We start from the raw sequence: 19,001 nt of genomic DNA on the forward strand, positions 1-19,001 counted from the left end.
TTATCTGTGACACCTTTGGTAGTGGTAGTCCAGCTTTTCCTAGGAACTTGGATTTGAAATTTTGAATATTATATATCATATTAAAACATGGATTAGTCGGATTTCAGACCTAACACTTAATCAACATTTGAAGATAATTATAGTTGATATCCTAATTTTAGGAATAATTTGTCCCTAAAGTTTAAGCTGGAAAATCACTGAAATAAGTTCTCCAAAAAGGACTACAATCTGACTTTGTATTAATGCAATAATAATTAATGCAAATGGGTCCAAATTGTTCATAAAGTATGTGATCAATCCAAACCAATAAAATTCCTTTCGTGATAGAAAAATACACTGTAACCTTGGAGTAGAGAAGGTTTTCCTATTACAAAAAAACATGAAAAGAAAAGTTGATAGGTTCATCAGCATAAATACAAAGTATTGTTACTGAATGATAGAAATGACCATAAGCAAGCCACAAAGGAAATGACACATCCTAAGAAAATAGTTACAACTCATATCACAAGGTCTAATTTTCCCTAATCAATAAGGAGAAACTCCTATAAATAGGAGAAAGACTGGCTACCTAGTGAAAAATGAGCAAAAGATTCTACCAACCACTGCTCAAAGCGTTAACTGCTGACTGTTTGAAAGTACAGAAAAGTGTAGAGAATAAAGGATATTATTCCACTCAAGCTACTGTTAATAATGTGGTATGTTTAGATTTAAAAAAAAAAAAAAACCCGACAGTATACAAATTTATGTCTAGTTTCTAACACAGTATTAGCATTTTCCAGGTTTCTAAAAGCTCTATGTAATCAACTTGAAAACTTAATTTTTTTTTTAGGGATACACTCATTTGTAATTTTAATATTAAGCTTTGACCTTGTAAGACAACTCTGAGCTGTAGGGGCTTCAATTTCTACTTCATCTTTATTTCATACTGATTAGAGATGAGGCCTGTAAGGTTTGTTTGATTTTCTTCAGCTCTTCTAAGTAATTCCTAGCTAAACCATAGTGAGCTACTCAGTCAGCTAGGTGATGGTATAAACGCTGAACAAAGGCAACTCTTTTTTGAATATTGGTGTGTACCGGGAATAAGTTCATAGTTTTCAGCTTCCTGAGGCTTTTGTATCACATGTTTTAGTCATTCATTTGGCTTCATTAAAATAGTCAAAGTCAAGATGTCCTGGAATTTATAATGTGATTCTGACTGGTCATGGACTGTCAGTGGACTTCAGCACTGTGTTGATACTAACTCTAAACCCCGTTCTCTGCCTCCATTCCACAGTGCCATCTTCTTCCGAGTCATCCTTTGTTAAATTTACAGACTCATCTTCTGGTTTTAAGGGCCTTTTTCTTAATATACTCTTTACTTTTTGAACTCAGAACTGAAAGTGGAATAGCAATCTTGTAATGCTCTTGATTTTCATCCTGTTGTGTGTTTTAGAATGCATGAGTTTGGAAGAGTTAGCATGAATTTCCGTAGAGCTGCCCTCCACTTTACCTTAATACCTGGACTAAATCAGTAGTTTCTCTTTCTTAGACAGTATATCTTCCTTCTTTCTTCCCCAAATCAACTCAGAAATCTATCACTTATTGTCCTGTGCTATTCAAAAGATACTGATATGTTTGCATAAAGTGCTAACTTTGAAAAGGACCTCTTCAAATATCTTTTTTATTGTGAAATACAACACATATGGAAAAGCACAGAAACATACATCTATTAATGAATTATACAGTGAACATCCAGATACCACCCATAGTTCAAGAAGTTGATTTCTAGCACTCCCAGAAGCTCTCCTCTTTCTCTTTCCAAACATAATTATTTCTCTCCGTCCCAGGGTAAGTGATAGATAACCTGAGTTTTATGTTAATCACTTACTCTTTTTTCTTTGTTGTTGTATGTATCTCTGAACACTATAGTTTTGTTTTGCCTGTTTTAGAGCTTTATAAAAATGGATTCATATAGCACATATTATTTTATATCTGACTTATTTCACTCAATGTTGTATGTGTAAGACTTATCCATATTGTTGTTTTTCGTTGTATCTTGTTAACTGTATAGTATTCCAATGCATGTGTATACCACAGTTTATACACACAAATGTCCTAATGTTGAAGGACATTTGGCTTGTATTTGGGGGAATTGTGAATACTGCTATGAACATTCTGATACATGTATTTTTGCTGGACACATGCACATATTTTTGTTGGGAGTATATAGGAGCACAATTACTGGGCCATAGATATATGTATCTGCAACGTTAGTAAATAATAGCAAACTTTTTTCCAACATGGTTGTACTATACTAACAGTATATGAAGGTTCCCAGTTGTTCTACCCCAGTATGTATATTGCCAGATTCCTTCATTTTAGCCATTTTAATGGGTGTGTCAAAGTGGTCTAATTTGTATTTTTGTGCTGTAACTCTAATGTGCTTAAGCACCTTTTCATACAGAAATTGGCCATTTGGATAATGCAAACGGTTGCAGCCACTCTGGAAAACAGTATGGAATTTCCTCAGAAAGTTAAAAATAGAACTACCATACATTCAAGTAATTGCACTACAAGGTATTTACCCAAAGAATACCAAAAAATACAGATTCGAAGGGGTACATGCACCCCAATGTTTATAGCAGCATTATCAATAATAGTCTAATTATGGAAAAAGCCCATGTGTCCATCAATTGATGAATGGATAAAGGTGTGGTACACACACACACACACACACACACACACACACACACACACACACTGGAATACTACTCAGCCATCAAAAAGAAGGAAATCTTGCCATTTGCAATGACTTGGATGGAGCTAGAGTATATTATGCTAAGCAAAATAAGTCAGGCAGAGAAAGACAATTACCATATGATTTCACTCATATGTGGAATTTAGAAGACAAAACAGATGAACATATGGGAGGGGGAAAAAGATAAGCAAACCATAAGAGACTCTTAATGTAGAGAACAAACTGAGGGTTGATGGAGGAAGGTGGGTGGAGGATAGGCTAGATGGGTGATGTGTGTTAAGGAGGGCACTTGTTATGACGAGCACTGGGTGTTATGTAAGTGATGAATCATTGAATTCTATTCCTGAAACCAATACTATGCTATATTTAACTAACTAGAATTTAAATAAAAATTTGGAGAAAAAATAAAGTTTTGTTTGCAGAGATTTTACACATCTTTAGTTTGAATTAATACTAGAATTTTAATATTTTTAATACAATTTAAATGTTTAAAATATTTATGTTTTTTGCTCATTACATACAGTTGATTTTGCTATTTTTCACCTTGTATCCAGCAGCCTTGCTGAACTCACTTATTCTAATAATTTTTCTGTGTATTTCTTTAGATTTTCTACCTCTACAATCAGGTTGTTCATGAGTCATGATAGTTTCATTTGTTCTTTTATAGTCATTATGCCTTTTATTTCTTTCTCTTACATCAGCTAGAACCTCCAGTACAGTGGTGGTAAGGATCCTTCTTGGCATGTTCCCCAACTCACTGGGAAAGCTTTTAATAGAACTTTTGTAGTATGTTTTTGAGATTCAGTACGTTCCCTTTTATTCTTGGTTTTCTAAGAGTTGTTACTATGATTTAATGTTGAATTTTATGAATTGCCATTACTATATGTAGTTTGGTGTTCATGAGACTTTTCTATTTTACTGACATGTATACACACATACAGTGAATTTCTAATGTTAAAACTATCATGTTTGCTAGTAAAATCATCTGGGCCCAGAGTTTTCTCTCTGGAAAGGTTTTAATTTTTGGATTGAATTTGTAAGATTATCCACATTTTTGGGGTGCTTGGGTGGTTCAGTCGGTTAAGCATTCAACTTCAGCTCAGGTCATGATCTCACAGTTCGTGAGTTGGAGTCCTGTATCCAGCTTTGTGCTGACAGCTCAGAGCCTGGAACCTGCTTCAAATTCTTTGTCTCACTGTCTTTCTGACCCTCCCACACTCACACCCTGTCTCTCTCTCTCTCTCTCTCTCTCTCTCTCTCTCTCTCTCTCAAAAATAATAAATAAATATTTTAAAAATGAAAAAAAAGATTATCCACATTTTAAAATATTTTCTTTAATGGTATTAATTACTTGGGTTTTAGTAGAAATTTCTCCACTCCTTATAAAATTTCAGATTTACTGACATAAAGTTGTTCATATTTGCCTCTTAACCTTTTCATATCCTTTTCACTACTACACATTTATAGTAGTGCCCTCTGTTTCATTCCTGCCTTTGGTTGTTGTAAATTCTTAATTTTTCTTTCTCAGTGTTGCCAGGTTTTATGATTTTTCAAAAAGTTACATTTGGGCTTTGTTTTTCTCAGTTCTGATGTTCATTTACTCTTATCTTTATTTCCTTTTTTTCTCCTTGGGTTTATTTTTTTGTTCTTTATCTAGCTTCCTGAAATTGATGCTTATTACCTCATTAATTTTTAGCCTTTCTTCTTTTCTAATGTATGCATGTAAGGCTATAACTTTAAGGTAGACAGTGTTAAACTGTATCTCATGTATTTTGATATTGTTATTTAGTTCAAAATAATTTCTAATTTCCTTTGTGATTTCTTCTTTGTTCATGGATATTTTAAAGTCTCTTTAAAGTTTCTTAATTTCTGAATATATAGGGACTTTTAGTTTTCTCTTTGTGATGACACTTATAGGAAATTATTTTAAGTTACTTTGAAGATAACCCCTTGGAAATATATTGTCTTGGTATATGTACTTTAAAATAATGAGTATTCTGAAGTCGTTAGATACTGAATTCTTGTATGTCTATTATATCACTTATGTTTATCAAGTTGTTCCTTTCTTTAGCTTTATTGGTTTGTGTGTACACATTTGTTTTTTCTGTGCTGATTATAGCTTGGTCTGTTTCTTTGAGAATTTCTGTCAGTATTTTACTTTAAATTTTTGGAAGCCATTTCTTAGGTACTTCCAAATTTGGAAATCTTCTGTCTTCATAATTTGAAATTTTGTCATTGTGAAATACCCCTCTTCATCACAGGTAACACTTCTTACCTTAAAGTTTACTTTGTATAAAATTTATATAGTTACACCAGTTTTCTTTTGATTAGACATGATATGTCTTTTATTCCCATATTTTTACTTTCAGACTTTCTAAATTTGTTTGCCTTATAAACTTCATATACTTGGGTTTTCTTTACTAAGACAATCTGACAGTCTTCAGATCTTAACTAGTACATTTAATCTGCTTACACTTAATGTAATCACTGATATATTGGGATTTAAATCTTATTTTGTGCTTTTTATTTTTCCTGCCTGATATATGTCCCTTTTCTTTATTGCCTTTTTTTGTTTTTTGTGTGTTTTTTTGCCCTTTTCTTCTTATTACTTTTTATCCCATTTTTTTCTTTTGTTAGTTTCAAGTTTTATACTTTTTTTTTTCAGTAGTTAAAGATAACCACATAAATATATGACTATCAATTAAGTCTGTTAATTTGTGCTTTTATTTTTTTTCTCAGATAATGCAAGGATTTTAATGTGCTTCAGCTATTTTATGGTATAGTTGCTAATGTTGTTTTTAATTTTCTATATACTTTAAATCCAACACGTTATTTTTATGTTTTATGCAGTCAGTATTCATTTTAACTTGCTCATATTTTTACTCTTTTACTGTTTTCCTTGCTCTTCATTTATCCCCCGACTTCTCTTCATTTTTTATATGCCCTTTAGTGCAATTGTGCTGGGGACAGATTCTCTGTCTTAAGTCAGTCTGAAAATGTGTTTATTTCAACTTTGTTCTTGAAGGTGGTTTTGCTATCTGTAGAATTCTAGGCTGGCAGTGTCTTTTTCCTTTCATCACTTAAAAATACCATCTATTGTGTTTGCCTCCCATTATTTCTGTTGAAAAGTAACCTTTGAATCCAGTAGTTTCTTCTTTTTGCATATGTGTATATATTTTTCATTTCATAATTCAATTTAAAAGTTTTTTGAGTATAGTTGACACATAATGTTACGTTAGTTTCAGGCATACAACATAGTAATTCAACAATTATATGTTGTGTTATGCTATGCTCACCACGAGTGTAGCCACCGTGTCTCATCATGCAGTGCTGTTACAATATCACTGACCAGATTCCCTATGCTGTACTTTCCATCCCTGTGACTTACAATTCCAAAGCTGGAAGCCTGTATCTCCTGCTTCCTCTGACCCATCTACCCATCCTCCCACTCCCTTCCCCTCTATCAACCACCAGTTTGTTCTCTGTATTTATAGGTCTGATTCTGCTTTTTGTTTATTCATTTGTTTTGTATTTTAGATTCCACATATAAGTGAAACCATGGTTTTGCCTTTCTCTGACTTTTTCACTTAGCATGATACCCGCTAGAGCCATCCATGTTGTCACAAATGGCAAGATCTCATCCTTTTTTATGGCTGAGCAGTAGTCCACATATGCGCGCGCACGCACACGCACACACACACACACACACACACACACAACATACCACATCTTCTTTATCCGTTTATCAGTCGATGGACACTTGGACTGCTTACATAACTTGGCTATTGTAAATTAATGCTGCAATAAACACAAGGATGTATGTATCTTTTCAGATTAGTGTTTTCATTTTCTTTGGGTGAATACCCAGTAGTGGAATTACTGGATCATATGGAATTTCTACTTTAAAATTTTTGAGGAACCTCCATACTGTTTTCCAAAGTGGCTGTACCAATTTACATTCTCACTCACCATGTGTAGTGTAAAAAGGTTCTTTTTTTCTCCATATCCTCACCATCATTTGTTATTTTTTGTCTTTAAGATGCAAGATGATATCTCATTATGGTTTTGATTTGTATTTCCCTGATGATGAATAATGTTGAGCATCTTTTCACGTGCCTGTAGGCTGTCTGCCCGCTTTGGAAAAATGTCCATTCAGGTCCTCTGCCCATTTTTAAATTGGATTATTTTGTTTTTCTGGTTTTGAGTTGTATAAGTTCTTTATATATTTTGGATATTATCCCCTTATTGGATATATTATTTGAAAATATCTTCTCACATTCAGGTTGACTTTTTGTTTTGTTGCTGCTTTTCTTCACTGTGGAAAGGTTTTTTATTTTGATGTAGTCCTAGTATTTAGTTTTGTTTTTGTTTCCCTTGCCTTAGGAGACATAACTAGAAAAACGTTGCTATGGTCATTGTCAAAGAAATTACCGTGTATGTTCTCTTCTAGCAGTTTTATGGTTTCAGTTCTCACATTTAGGTCTTTAATCCATTTTGAGTTTATTTTGGTATGCTAGAAAGTGTTCCAGTTTTTTCTCTTGCATGTAACTGTCCAGTTTTCCCAGCGCCATTTGTTGAAGAGATTCCCTGTTGTGTATTCTTGCCTCCTTTATTGTATTAATTGACCTTATAAATGTGGATTTGTTTCGGGGCTCTCTGTTCTGTTCCATTGATTTATGTGTCTCTTTTTGTGCCATTACCATATTCTTGATTACTACAGCTTTGTAGTATATCTTGAAATCTAGAATTGTGATACCTACAGCTTTGTTCTTCTTTCTCAAGATTGCTTTGCTCTTTGGGATCCTTTATGATTCCACATAAATGTTAGTATTTGTTTTAGTTCTGTGAAAAATGCTGTTGGTATTTTGATAAAGATTACATTGAATCTGTAGATTGCTTTGGGTAGTATGGACATTTAAATATTAAATTTTCCTATTCATGAGCATGGGGTATATTTTCTCATTTGTTTGTGTCCTCTTCAGTTTCTTTCATCAGTGTTGCATACTTTTTGGAGTACAGGTCTTTCACCTCTTTGGTTAAATTTATTCCTAGGTACTTTTTTCTTTTTGGTGCAATTGTGGATGGAATTGTTTTCTTAATTTCTCTTTTGCTACTTCATTATTAGTATATAGAAATGCAACTGATTTTTTAATATTAGCTTTTTATCCTTATTTCAGGTATATATATTTTTCTGACTTCTTTTAAGATTATCTCTTGTCTTTAGTTCTTAGCCATTCTGTTTATGTATGGACTTATTTTTATTTATCTTTCTTAGAGGTTGAAAGCTTTCTTTCAGGTTGATAGGTTGATATCTTTTTTTTTTTACGTTTTTTTTTTATTTATTTTGGGACAGAGAGAGACAGAGCATGAACGGGGGAGGGGCAGAGAGAGAGGGAGACACAGAATCGGAAACAGGCTCCAGGCTCTGAGCCATCAGCCCAGAGCCTGACGCGGGGCTCGAACTCACGGACTGCGAGATCGTGACCTGGCTGAAGTCGGACGCTTAACCGACTGCGCCACCCAGGCGCCCCTAGGTTGATATCTTTAATGATTGGTTTTGAAAATGTTCTGCCATTATCTCTTTAGTGTTCTACAGGATCCTTTTCCTCTTCTGGTATTCTTTACATATATATATATATATATATATATATATATATATATATATATATGGTAATATATGGTAGATTTTTTTGATTTTGCTCTCTCTTTTACCTTCTTTTCTGAATTTTTGCAGGAAAAGTTTTGTTTCGCGTTCCCTGCTTGATTCTTTATATTTTCTTCTGACATAATTAACTTCCAGTCTACTATTTTAGCGATGTCTTTCTGTCTCCTTCAGCATGGTTATTTTAAGTCTGTCTGATAGCGACAGTATCTGGAGTCATTGAGGGTTTCTGGGTTTTGTTATTTTCACTTACATTGTCTTGTCTCCTTTTGTGCTTGGTTACCTTTGATTATGTGTCATACATAGTATTTGAAAAACTAGAAAAATATTTTGAAGCCTGAGGTGATATTACTTTCTTCCAAGGTGTTTCTGTTTTTTCTCTCAGGTTCTAGGGTACTAGCAATCTGGGATTACTTTAATCCAGTTTTAGGAATTACAATTTTCTGGACCATTCAAATGACTGGAAGCTAGGCTACAATGTCCACAAAGACTGTTATTTCAGTTAACTCATTTAGGTTGCAAACATTGGGGATCCCAGCATCAGGCATGGAAGTTTTACCAGGCAGCAGTCCATACTCTTGCATGGGTCTGAACTCCAGTTTTTATTCTCTACCCCAGGGGTTGGCAAACTTTTTCTATAAAGGACCAGAGAGTAAATAATTTAGGCTTTGTGGACTATACAGTCTTTTGATGCAACAATCAATGCTGCCATTGTTCTTGAGAGGAGCCACAACGTGTGAATTAATGAGCGTGAATGTATTTCAGTAAAGCTTTATTTACAAAATCAGGCACAAGGCCAGATTTGGCCCAGGGCCATAGTTTGTTAACCCCTGCTATAGTCTGTCAAAAGCTCTGCTCAGATTCTCAGCCACCTCTTCTTAAATTTAGGTTAGCCCTGAATGCTGATCTAGCCTCTCTTTGGTCTGCTGTGTTAAATAGCTCTCTAATGCCTTCAAGAATATTTTGGGTTTTTTATGTTTTGCTCAGTTGCTGTCAGCAGGAGGTTTAATCTGAAATACCTAGTCTGTGGTATTATCAGAAGCTAAAGTCATACACAAAGTTAACCAATTTAACAGCAGTGAGATTTTTTTTTCCTCTTTGATCTCAGGAAGGAAATTTCTTGAGGTGTTCTCAGAGAATCTCTTTCACTGACATCCTTTGATATATAAATGACTTTTTCTTTAATGAAACTGACTTTTCAAGACATGTTTCTGTAGTCTTCCTAGAGTGATTGTGTATTCCAAGGTCAAATTTATAGAGCACTGTTGTCCATCAGAACTTTTCTGTGATGATGGAAATGTTCTATATCTTGCACTGTTCAATATGGTAGCTACTAGCCACCTGTGGCTATTGAGCACTTGAAATGTGTCTAGTGCGAATACCAAACTCCAATTTTACTTTACTTTTATTTAATTTTAACTAATTTAATTTTAAATAGCCATGTGTGGGTGGGTACTTAGTTTGGAGTGGATAAAGCTTAGATTAAATGAAGAATCTACTCTCAGTGCAAAATGTGTTCTTACAGTCTCACCCACCAAAGTGTCCATTTTCTAGTGCTTTTGCAAGAAATACTTAACCTAAATATATTCAATGATCAGTAGTATCTCTCTAAATATCTTAGGCCTTGCAGAATGTTTCCATGTATTCCTACCATTCACCTGGTGTGATGGAAGTACACTTGCTATCCTCAACAGGCCACATAAAACCAATGCAGTCACTCAATTTAGTTTCTAACACATGTTTTTCTTTGCAGGGAAAGGGGCGACTTCGCCGAGGAAACTATCCAAGTCCGTCCTCTCCTGTTGTAGTTCGGTTGCCCTCTATGTCTGATGTGCCAGAAGAGACCTTGACTAGTGAAACAGCTGTGGAGACTGACATCACAGAACAACAGCAAGCAGCTATGCAGCAGGAGGAGAGGGTACTGACTGAGCAGATTGAGAACCTACAGAAAGAGAAGTGAGTTTTCAGGAGGAAAGGGAGTGACCAGTTATTACCTGTTTTCCTTTCCTTCATTCTGTGCTTTCTTGATTTTTCCTTCCTTACTAAATATCTCCTATAGGGGCGCCTGGGTGGCGCAGTCGGTTAAGCGTCCGACTTCAGCCAGGTCACGATCTCGCAGTCCGTGAGTTCGAGCCCCGCGTCAGGCTCTGGGCTGATGGCTCAGAGCCTGGAGCCTGTTTCCGATTCTGTGTCTCCCTCTCTCTCTCTGCCCCTCCCCCGTTCATGCTCTGTCTCTCTCTGTCCCAAAAATAAATAAACGTTGAAAAAAAAAAATCTAAATATCTCCTATGTGTGAAGCACTGTATCAGGTGATACAGGGCATGCAGAGAAGACAAAGACATGATACCTGGACTCGGGTAACAGCGTGAGAGTTGTCATTGTATTGAAGGAAGCTCCATGAGCAGGGAGACCTGGAGATGCTGAACTGACACACTGCAACACAGTGTGTCAGTCTTAGCCAAGATTCCTCACAGGTCTGAGACCAGCCTCACTGACTAAATTGGTCTTTAAAAGGAGGATGAGGATTCCTGGGTTAAGGCAGAGGCCCTTTCAAGAATGGGTATTACCCAGAACTCCCTAAAGGAAGGTTATTATCTGAAGATCAGTGTAGCCATGGGGCCAACAATTAGATGGTCAGGATAAGGCAGCAGCTCTAGTGGGCGCTGGGATACTATGTAGGTAAATTGGTTACAATTTAGGAGAGAGACAAATAGACAACTCTGTGCCCTCCGCCATCACTGGAGAAAGGGTAGGTAACAATAATACTATATTTGGGGGGATAATGTGGACAAGCTGTGGCTCTTTTTGAAGGTACTGTGTACTGGTTCTGGTTGAAAACGAAGACTCTTAAGCTTTAAGGGCATTTTTGTTCCTCAGTCCCACGATCCCAGGTCTGAGAGTTTGATGCACTAGGGAATATGGGAGTCTGTTGAAGTACTTTTTGCCTAGCAGGACTGATTCTAGAATTTAGGCAAGCTAAAAAAGCAGCTGGGGCTCAGATATGCAAAACATGATAAGGCAGAAGTAGTATACATTGACCAGGGGCTGGTATTGGAGGTACTGAAGGATGAGTAGTTCAAGCTTGGTAGAGTGGAAGCAAAGCTAAGAAGGCCCTGAAGGAGAAGAGACTTGATGTAAAAGGGAATAAGAATTGGAAGGATAAGGAGGTTGTGGGCTGATGTATTTCCAGGTGTAAGATCTGCCCATTGGAGAAAGTTGCCCACATAATGTGGAGGAAAGGTGGTTAGAAGTAGCAGACATAGAGGAACTTTTGTCTTAGAGGACTGAAGTGAGCTTTTACGAAGACGTTAATTGACACAGATCTGGGTGACATCAAGCAGTAGTGAGAAAGCAAGGTTAGGAGCCGTGTACCAAAGACGTGAGAGAACAAGGGGGCTGAGAGGCAGGTGGGTGACTGATGAAGAGGAGCAGAGAATGCTGTGAGTGGGAGCAGCATAAGCTGCAAAGAACAGAAAAGATCAGTCAGCATTTGACTTCATCAGAGGCCTCTCTGTGTTTAAGGTGAGGATATCATCTATAGTGTAGTTAGTGCCTGTTTCATGGGAAATAGTTTTAAGAGCTGGAAGGAATCTTAAGAGTTTATCTCATTAAATCTCTTCGTTTTGTGGATGAGGAAGCTGAGGTCCAGAGAGAGGAAAGTACACTCCTGCTGCATTATGTATGAGTTTAGAGTGAGTTTAGAACCCTGATCTGATTATCAGTCCCAGGTTCATTTTACCAAAATATCTTATAGCTGCAGCATCTTTTCCTACCTCACTCTTTGCTCTATTATAGGTCCCAGACTTTGCTGTTTTTAACCTTCATCATTACTGTGGCTTCCGGGTCTCCATCGCCACTTTGGTTGAGAACAGTAGGAAATGTGACTGTTTTTGCTACTTAAATTTCTTGCATCATAGGTCTTTTTTCCTGTTGTCTTCTTTCCACTTCTTATCAAATGCTAGTGGATTTCTTGATTATATCTTACAGGGAGGAGCTAACATTTGAGATGCTTGTATTGGAACCCCGTGCCTCTGATGATGAAACCCTGGAGTCTGAGGCCTCCATTGGGACTGCCGATAGCTCAGAAAATTTGAATATTGACTCTGAAGGTGCCATCTCTGAGAAATCAGGTAAATGAACATACTAGACCAAAGTCTCCAGATTTTTTTTGTGAAGGAGGAGTAAGGATTCCCAAGCTAATAAGACAAAATCCCTTTCAAGAATGCCTAACCTTATGTGAGAAGGTGACAAAGTCCTAAGGAGTTAAATACGTACTGATCTTTGTGAAACTTCCTTTATATACTGTTCATTAGACCAAGCCTTTAATGCAGTGCAGCTTTTTGTCAATTTAATGTTTTCTCCTCGATTTACCACAGAGAAAAACCCATAGTAACAACACATGTCGTCTTACCCATGATCCATGTTCCAGAGGTGGTTAGCAGGCATTGTGCCCTGCTGAGAGATGGGGTTGTACCGAAGGAGGTATTTAACCACCTGGCATGTCTCAGGGAGACGAAGAATTACTACATACCCTGGCAGCTTTTTAAATGGTAGTGACAGTTGTAGGCCTCTCCTAATGGCATAGTCGAACTCCAGACTTCTTGGGGTTGATTCTGAAATGACCTACATAGAAATGGATAGCTTCTCGAGTTATGACTGTGCACAAAGTAGGTCAGCTTGGACCCTTCAGACCTCAGCCCACCCAATTTCACATGGGAATGGTGAAACTGATTCATTATGGAGTGATTTGCTTTAGAGAAAATTGTCATTTATAGCTTTGATCTCTTCTTTGAATCAGAGAGAAGCTTAGCCCTTAGCTCCCTGAAGGCAGCTGGCAAGTCTGAATCTTCAAGCAAGTTCCGAAAGCAGCTAAAAAAGCAGGAAGACTCTTTGGATTCAGTGGACTCTTCAGTCTCTACTTTATGTTCGTCTAGCACTGCGTCTTCTCATGGGACCAGAAAACGATTTCAGATTTATTCTAAATCTCCATTCTACCGAGCTGCCTCAGCTGGGGAGGTCCTGGGAATGGAAGGGCCACTGGGCCAGAGCAGATCCCTGGAAGACAGGCCTCAATTCATCAGCAGAGGAACCTTCAACCCTGAAAAGGGCAAACAAAAATTAAAGAATGTGAAAAACTCGCCTCAGAAAACCAAAGAGACCCCAGAAGGGACAGTCTTGTCTGGCCGCAGGAAAACTGTGGACCCAGACTGCAGCTCCACCCAACAGCTAGCACTCTTTGGAAATAACGAGTTTATGGTCTGAACTGGCAGCTGTATGTCCCGTCATGGCTACAGAGTGGTAAACACACCTCCTCTTCGGGGCCTCTTCTCATCACCTTGTCCACAATAGTCCATCCTAATTGTGGTCCTGCCTCTTGCCCAAGCATACAACTGAGAACTTGTGTGCTAATTTCCTGGGCCTCCTGCAGAAGCAGAGAAGCCCCTTTGAAGCCTGCTGGGGATGGTGCCAGCTGTGCCTTGGCTGCTGTATCTGACTGGAGATTCCACCAAACAGAGCCACCAAGGGCCTGGGGATTTGGGCCAGTTGTGAGGTCTTTGTAGTTGCCTCTCCTCCGTCTTCTTTTCCTTCCCAGATGTGGGTGTTGAACTGGAGGGGACATGGTGGGCCTGAGGGACCCGCTGATTTCTGACATTGAAAGAAAACATATAAATCTTTCTTAACCATGAAAGCAAAAGCCTTTGGGTTTATTTTGGGATAGTTAGGAGCTGGAGCAGAATATAATTTTTTTCCAAGGATTTATAAACAAAAAGCCTAAGCCCTCTATTTTAAGATTTTTGAGAAACACTCCATGTTATATTTTGGGGAAAGTAAAAAAGTAATTGTTTCCATGAAGCCATCAGAGCATGCCTCAGACATCTGGTTACACAATGAAGAAGAGAGTACATGTTTTGTTTTTTGATGATGTTCAGTGTCATAATAATCAATGCTGGTTTCACTCCTGGTTAGTTCTTGCCAAACATACTGCATGGGCTAAAGTTTCAGTAGCCTACTTTTCTCATATTTCCTGGTCCTAGGATTAGGTTCCTCTGATTTTTTTTAAAAGTCTCATCAGAGACATGGTGATCCCTAAACATGAGGGTTTCATCCTAATCCACCCAGGCCTTTCTCTTCGTATAGATTAAATTGAAGATCACAAACGAACCTGTTCATTTGCTGGTGGATTTCCACCATAAACTCAGACAAATAATGTGACCATTTAATCACTTCTCCCAAAACATTTATACACAACACTGCATGAATAAGTGTTAACAGAAAGCTGCCAAAAAATAAAAAAGTTTTTAATATAACCATCTAACTATTATCTTCTTTTCCTCAGACCATCAGTATTAAATAGATGAAAGAAAAATCAAGGACTACTTGAAGCTATTTTTGTTAATATTCTGGTTACTGAAGTTTACTGTAAATATATATGTATAGTATGCATATTTCTTTTTAACTTTATGCTTCCCTCCTTCCCATGGAGTTTCTTCCCACAGATTAGGGGCCATTGGATAGGGGTGAGAGCCACTATCCCTGGGTTGAGGGAAAAATCAAACCATCTTTTTCACCACTGGGTGTCTCCACACACCTGAGCTATAATAATAGTATTTTAAGCTTCTTAGCATTTGTGGGATTAGAAATCGGTTTTTGCTATTTATAATATATGGAAAATGAAACATGATACTCTTGAGATAAGTATGTGAAAATGTTTATTTTTAAAGTTACTAAATGCATCTTGTCTAACTACCACATGCACTGTTCTGAAAAAGAGCCTTTACCATCTGTAACCTGAATTTTGGTTATTCTTTCTTTTCATACTTCTTCAATTTGAAGTTATGGAAATATTTAGACTTTTGTTAAGGCAGAGTCTCTCCTGTTACACAACATTGAACCTCATGTCACTGCCTCAGTGGTTATTGTCAAGCCCCAGAGGTCGGACTTGGAACATCATTCTGAGTGGCAGCTAAAGGTAGCAGGAGTCTTACCTCTCCCTGGTTTGGTTTCAGAAATGAGCTAGGGAAAGGAATCTTTTTAAATCTCCAGAATGATGATGGCTGTGAGTAAATGTTAGATTTTATATCCCGCAAACATCTGCCACCTTGTTTGTGCCGAGGAGTAATAAATTTAAAGCCTTTAAAAATCTGAATTTTGGAGAATCTCCTAGAGGAAAACCCAGCCCCTCAGCGTGGTCATGTCCAAGTGGGATTGCTGGAGCCTCAGGGCCCCTTGCCGGGCCACACAGGTCTGCTTCAGGAGAGGAGTGTCCTCCTGGGCATTCACAGCTACTCTCCACTTGCTCCAGAACATTGGTGAAATACTATACAAAAAAGATATTACCCTTGTCGGATAGTCCTTTGGCCCTGAGGAACAGCCTGGAGGACACATCTCAGCATATGTTCTCCCTTCTAAATCTTTGCGGATTTTGTTTGTTTGCAAAATAAGTTTTTGGCAGTTAAAAAAGAAACTACTCATTATAGGTAGGTCACTTTATAGGAACTAGGCAGTGGATGATAAGAGACTTTATAATTTTTCTCAGGGACCTGAAACCTGAATTTGGATAAAATTAAATAAAAAATACTTGTTTTTCAGTTGCTAGATTTGTGGATTTCTAGTTATTTAACAAACTGCCAGAATGGAGGATGGTGGGGAGGAGAGATCCACACAAATATTAAGAATGGAGAGCAGGTGTGGGACCCTCCCTTTGAAGGAAAGAAAGCTTTTCTTCTCGTAGGATAACAGGTGTTGTTGGCCTGATAAAGAGTTGAAGCCATAATTCTTAAAAGCTGTCAGAACCAAGTGCTGTATCTTCTTCCATCTGATCTTAACTGGTCCTCTCCATGGTTCCAGTTGTCACCACAAAGCGACGCTGTATTACAGTCACTTACAGTGAAGATGTTAACCCTTAATATGTGTCAAAGTCATGCTTCCTATTGCTTCTCCTTTGCTTTTCTCTGCTCTCAGATGCCACAAACAAAATCCCTGCGTGGCATCATTGGGGCAGCCCCCCATCTGGAGCCCGTACTCCAGAATACAGAGAAATTCTGTTCATATCACACATTCCCAGCCCCAAACAAAGCCCAGATTTTCACTTCTCCCCATTAAAGCCAACATATCCTTTATCATGGAAAATGTAATAAAAGCAGAGAAGTATAATTTTAGGGTTATGTTGTGTATCATTAAGTGAAGCAAATCTGTTCAACAGCAAGGATCAGGCAGGTGGCATGCTTAACGCACTCTGTACTTCCTGCCATTTTATTTACTTTGCCACTCTGGCCTTCTGGAAACACAAAGGGAGATAGAGAGTTCCCAGTATGGGCCTTGCACAGACAGGGACCTGAAGAAGGGATGGGATACCAGACCCCTACCTTCTCATGCTTTGGAAACCTGGTGCAGCTCTTACCCTGCTGGGAGGTTAGTGGAGACTTCCTGTGTTCCGTGACAGTAGGGTTGTTTTCACTGTCAAAGACCGAGGACGGGGGCCCTAGAAGAAAAGAGGAGCTCCGGCAAGGTTCTGCAGGCCCACTTCAGTGACCGTGGGCCACGATTTTTTAACTGTAACTAACGAATGTGTACCTTTTATAAGCACTTTGGTGAACTAGAGAAGAAAGTATTCTCAGGATGTGTTCAAAGCTAAGAGGGTTTTTATTTTAAAATGAAACACAGTCCAGATGGCTTTCCTAATCCTCCTCTCTTCTCCCCTGTGGTGGGAGCTAGGCATGGGGCATGCGTCATTCTGTGTTGACAAATGTGTTATGTCTGTCCATATTTTGTGACAGTTCCCCAGCACTGTCCCCCAACAACACCATGCTAGCCTTGGTGGTAAAAGTCCCTGGTGTTTGAGGAAGTCCTCTGTTCTTCTGTGCCCCTAAAATATTTCTAACCACTTTTCTCTGGAACCACTCCCACATTTGATTTGGTGTTAAAGGAAACAGCAAGATGAAGAATGTGGAGATGGATCTATTTGGTCTTGTTGGTCTCTTGGCTAAAACTGTTTAAGGGGCCTATCACCTTGCTATCCATCTATATACTTAATGCCTGTTTATCAGCCCTCTTAGGTCATATAAAAGTTGCACCTTTTGAACCAAGTAATTGTATTTACTAGGGGAAAGGTGTGGATTACAGATTAGTATTATATTATTTTAATGGATTTAAAGTAATTTATAAGTATGCTGAGTGTAAATTTTTAAGACTATGTATTGTAAAAGGACATATCCTGTGAAATATATCATTTTACTGTTTAACAGAATAATTCTATAAAAAGAATGATTTATCTCACCCACGGAACTGATTACATTCCTGATGCAATCAACAGGCACTTTGTAATTTCCTTTTGGGTTGGTTTTTTTTTTTTTTTTTTTTTTTGGAGGTGGGGGAGCAAGACATCATCTGTATGAAGTGCAGTTTGTGTCACTCAGAATATGCACTGTATAGCTACACAAAAGCAGCTTGATGAACAAATCACCCCGTGGCTCATTAAAGAACAAAGCTTCCAGAAGCAGCAATCCGTGTGGTTTGTTTTCTGACCATCCTGGCTCCCACCGTAACTCACTCCAGTCCCACTCCAGTGGTTTTTGTTTAAGGAAAGGACTGAGCAGTTGGCAAAGTACAGAAACAGTAATTACTGGAACTCAGCTGAATTCAAGTGAAGGGTGAGATTCAAGCTGTTAGTTTTCTGTAATGGATGCTAGCTGCCAGCTGTTAAGACTTCCATTTAATCAGCTCAGAGCTAGGTGGACAGCCAAGACCACAAGTCTACATTTAGGATCCTCACCAAAAAGACTGTGAAGAAGTAGCAATATCTGCTGTGGGCCCAGGAATTCAAGCCTAGGTTGTGCTTTTTGTTCTGGCTGTGATTTGGAGAAAGTTGAGAGCCCTTTCTGGGTGTCAGTTTTCTCATCTGTAAATGAGTTCCCTTCCTCGGGTTTACTTCTCTGTATAACTCCTGCTGACTCTCAGGTGTCTGTGTAAAGGGAAGTTTACTGGAAATTTACGCCTCCCCCTTGAACTGGGTTAGATGTCTTGTATTCTCAACAGAGCCCAGTATTTGTGCCATCAAAAATCTGTTTGATTAAGCTTCTCAAGGCAAGAAGTGTGCCTACCTTGCTGACTCTTAGATCCCCAGCACCTAACAAAAAGTGCCCTTGCTTAGATATTGGATGAGCAAGGTGAAGGAGATTGGGGGTTCCCAAATGCCAAACCAGGTCGAAGGTGAAATAGAAAATTGTTCAGTTTTTAGTTAGAATTCTGAGATCATCTTCCCATTTCTTTTTGCATTGTTTATATTTACATTTTTGCAATAAGTTTACATCAAAATGATAAGGATGGTGAATTGTTTCTTAAAATGTCTTTAGCTGGCCAAATAAAACCTAGAAATGCCATTAAAAAAATTTTTTTAATGTTTATTTCTGAGACAGAGAGAACATGAGTGGGGGCAGGGCCAGAGAGAGAGGGAGACACAGAATCCAAAGCAGGCTCCAGGCTCTGAGCTGTCAGCACAGAGTCCAACGTGGGGCTCGAACTCACACACTGTGAGATCATGACCTGAGCTGAGGTCGGTTGCTGAACCAACTGAGCCACCCAGGCACCCCAAGAAATGCCATT

At 38.1% G+C, this 19,001-nt stretch overlaps 1 protein-coding gene across 15 annotated transcripts in view; it reads left to right on the forward strand.

Moving 5' to 3' along the window:
- MYO9A (myosin IXA) overlaps positions 1-17,898 on the forward strand; it is a 281,021-nt gene extending 263,123 nt beyond the window's left edge. For all 15 annotated transcript variants that reach the window (XM_053223780.1, XM_053223782.1, XM_053223778.1 and 12 more), the window contains 3 exons: positions 10,153-10,355; positions 12,387-12,529; positions 13,198-17,898. In XM_053223780.1, coding sequence (XP_053079755.1) covers positions 10,153-10,355; positions 12,387-12,529; positions 13,198-13,661 — 810 coding nt within the window. In that variant the 3' untranslated portion in view covers positions 13,662-17,898. The remainder of the gene's footprint in view (positions 1-10,152; positions 10,356-12,386; positions 12,530-13,197) is intronic.
- The last annotated feature ends 1,103 nt before the right edge of the window (positions 17,899-19,001 follow it).

The sequence above is a fragment of the Acinonyx jubatus genome, chromosome B3, assembly GCF_027475565.1.
Source record: "Acinonyx jubatus isolate Ajub_Pintada_27869175 chromosome B3, VMU_Ajub_asm_v1.0, whole genome shotgun sequence".
Classification (NCBI taxonomy): domain Eukaryota; kingdom Metazoa; phylum Chordata; class Mammalia; order Carnivora; family Felidae; genus Acinonyx; species Acinonyx jubatus.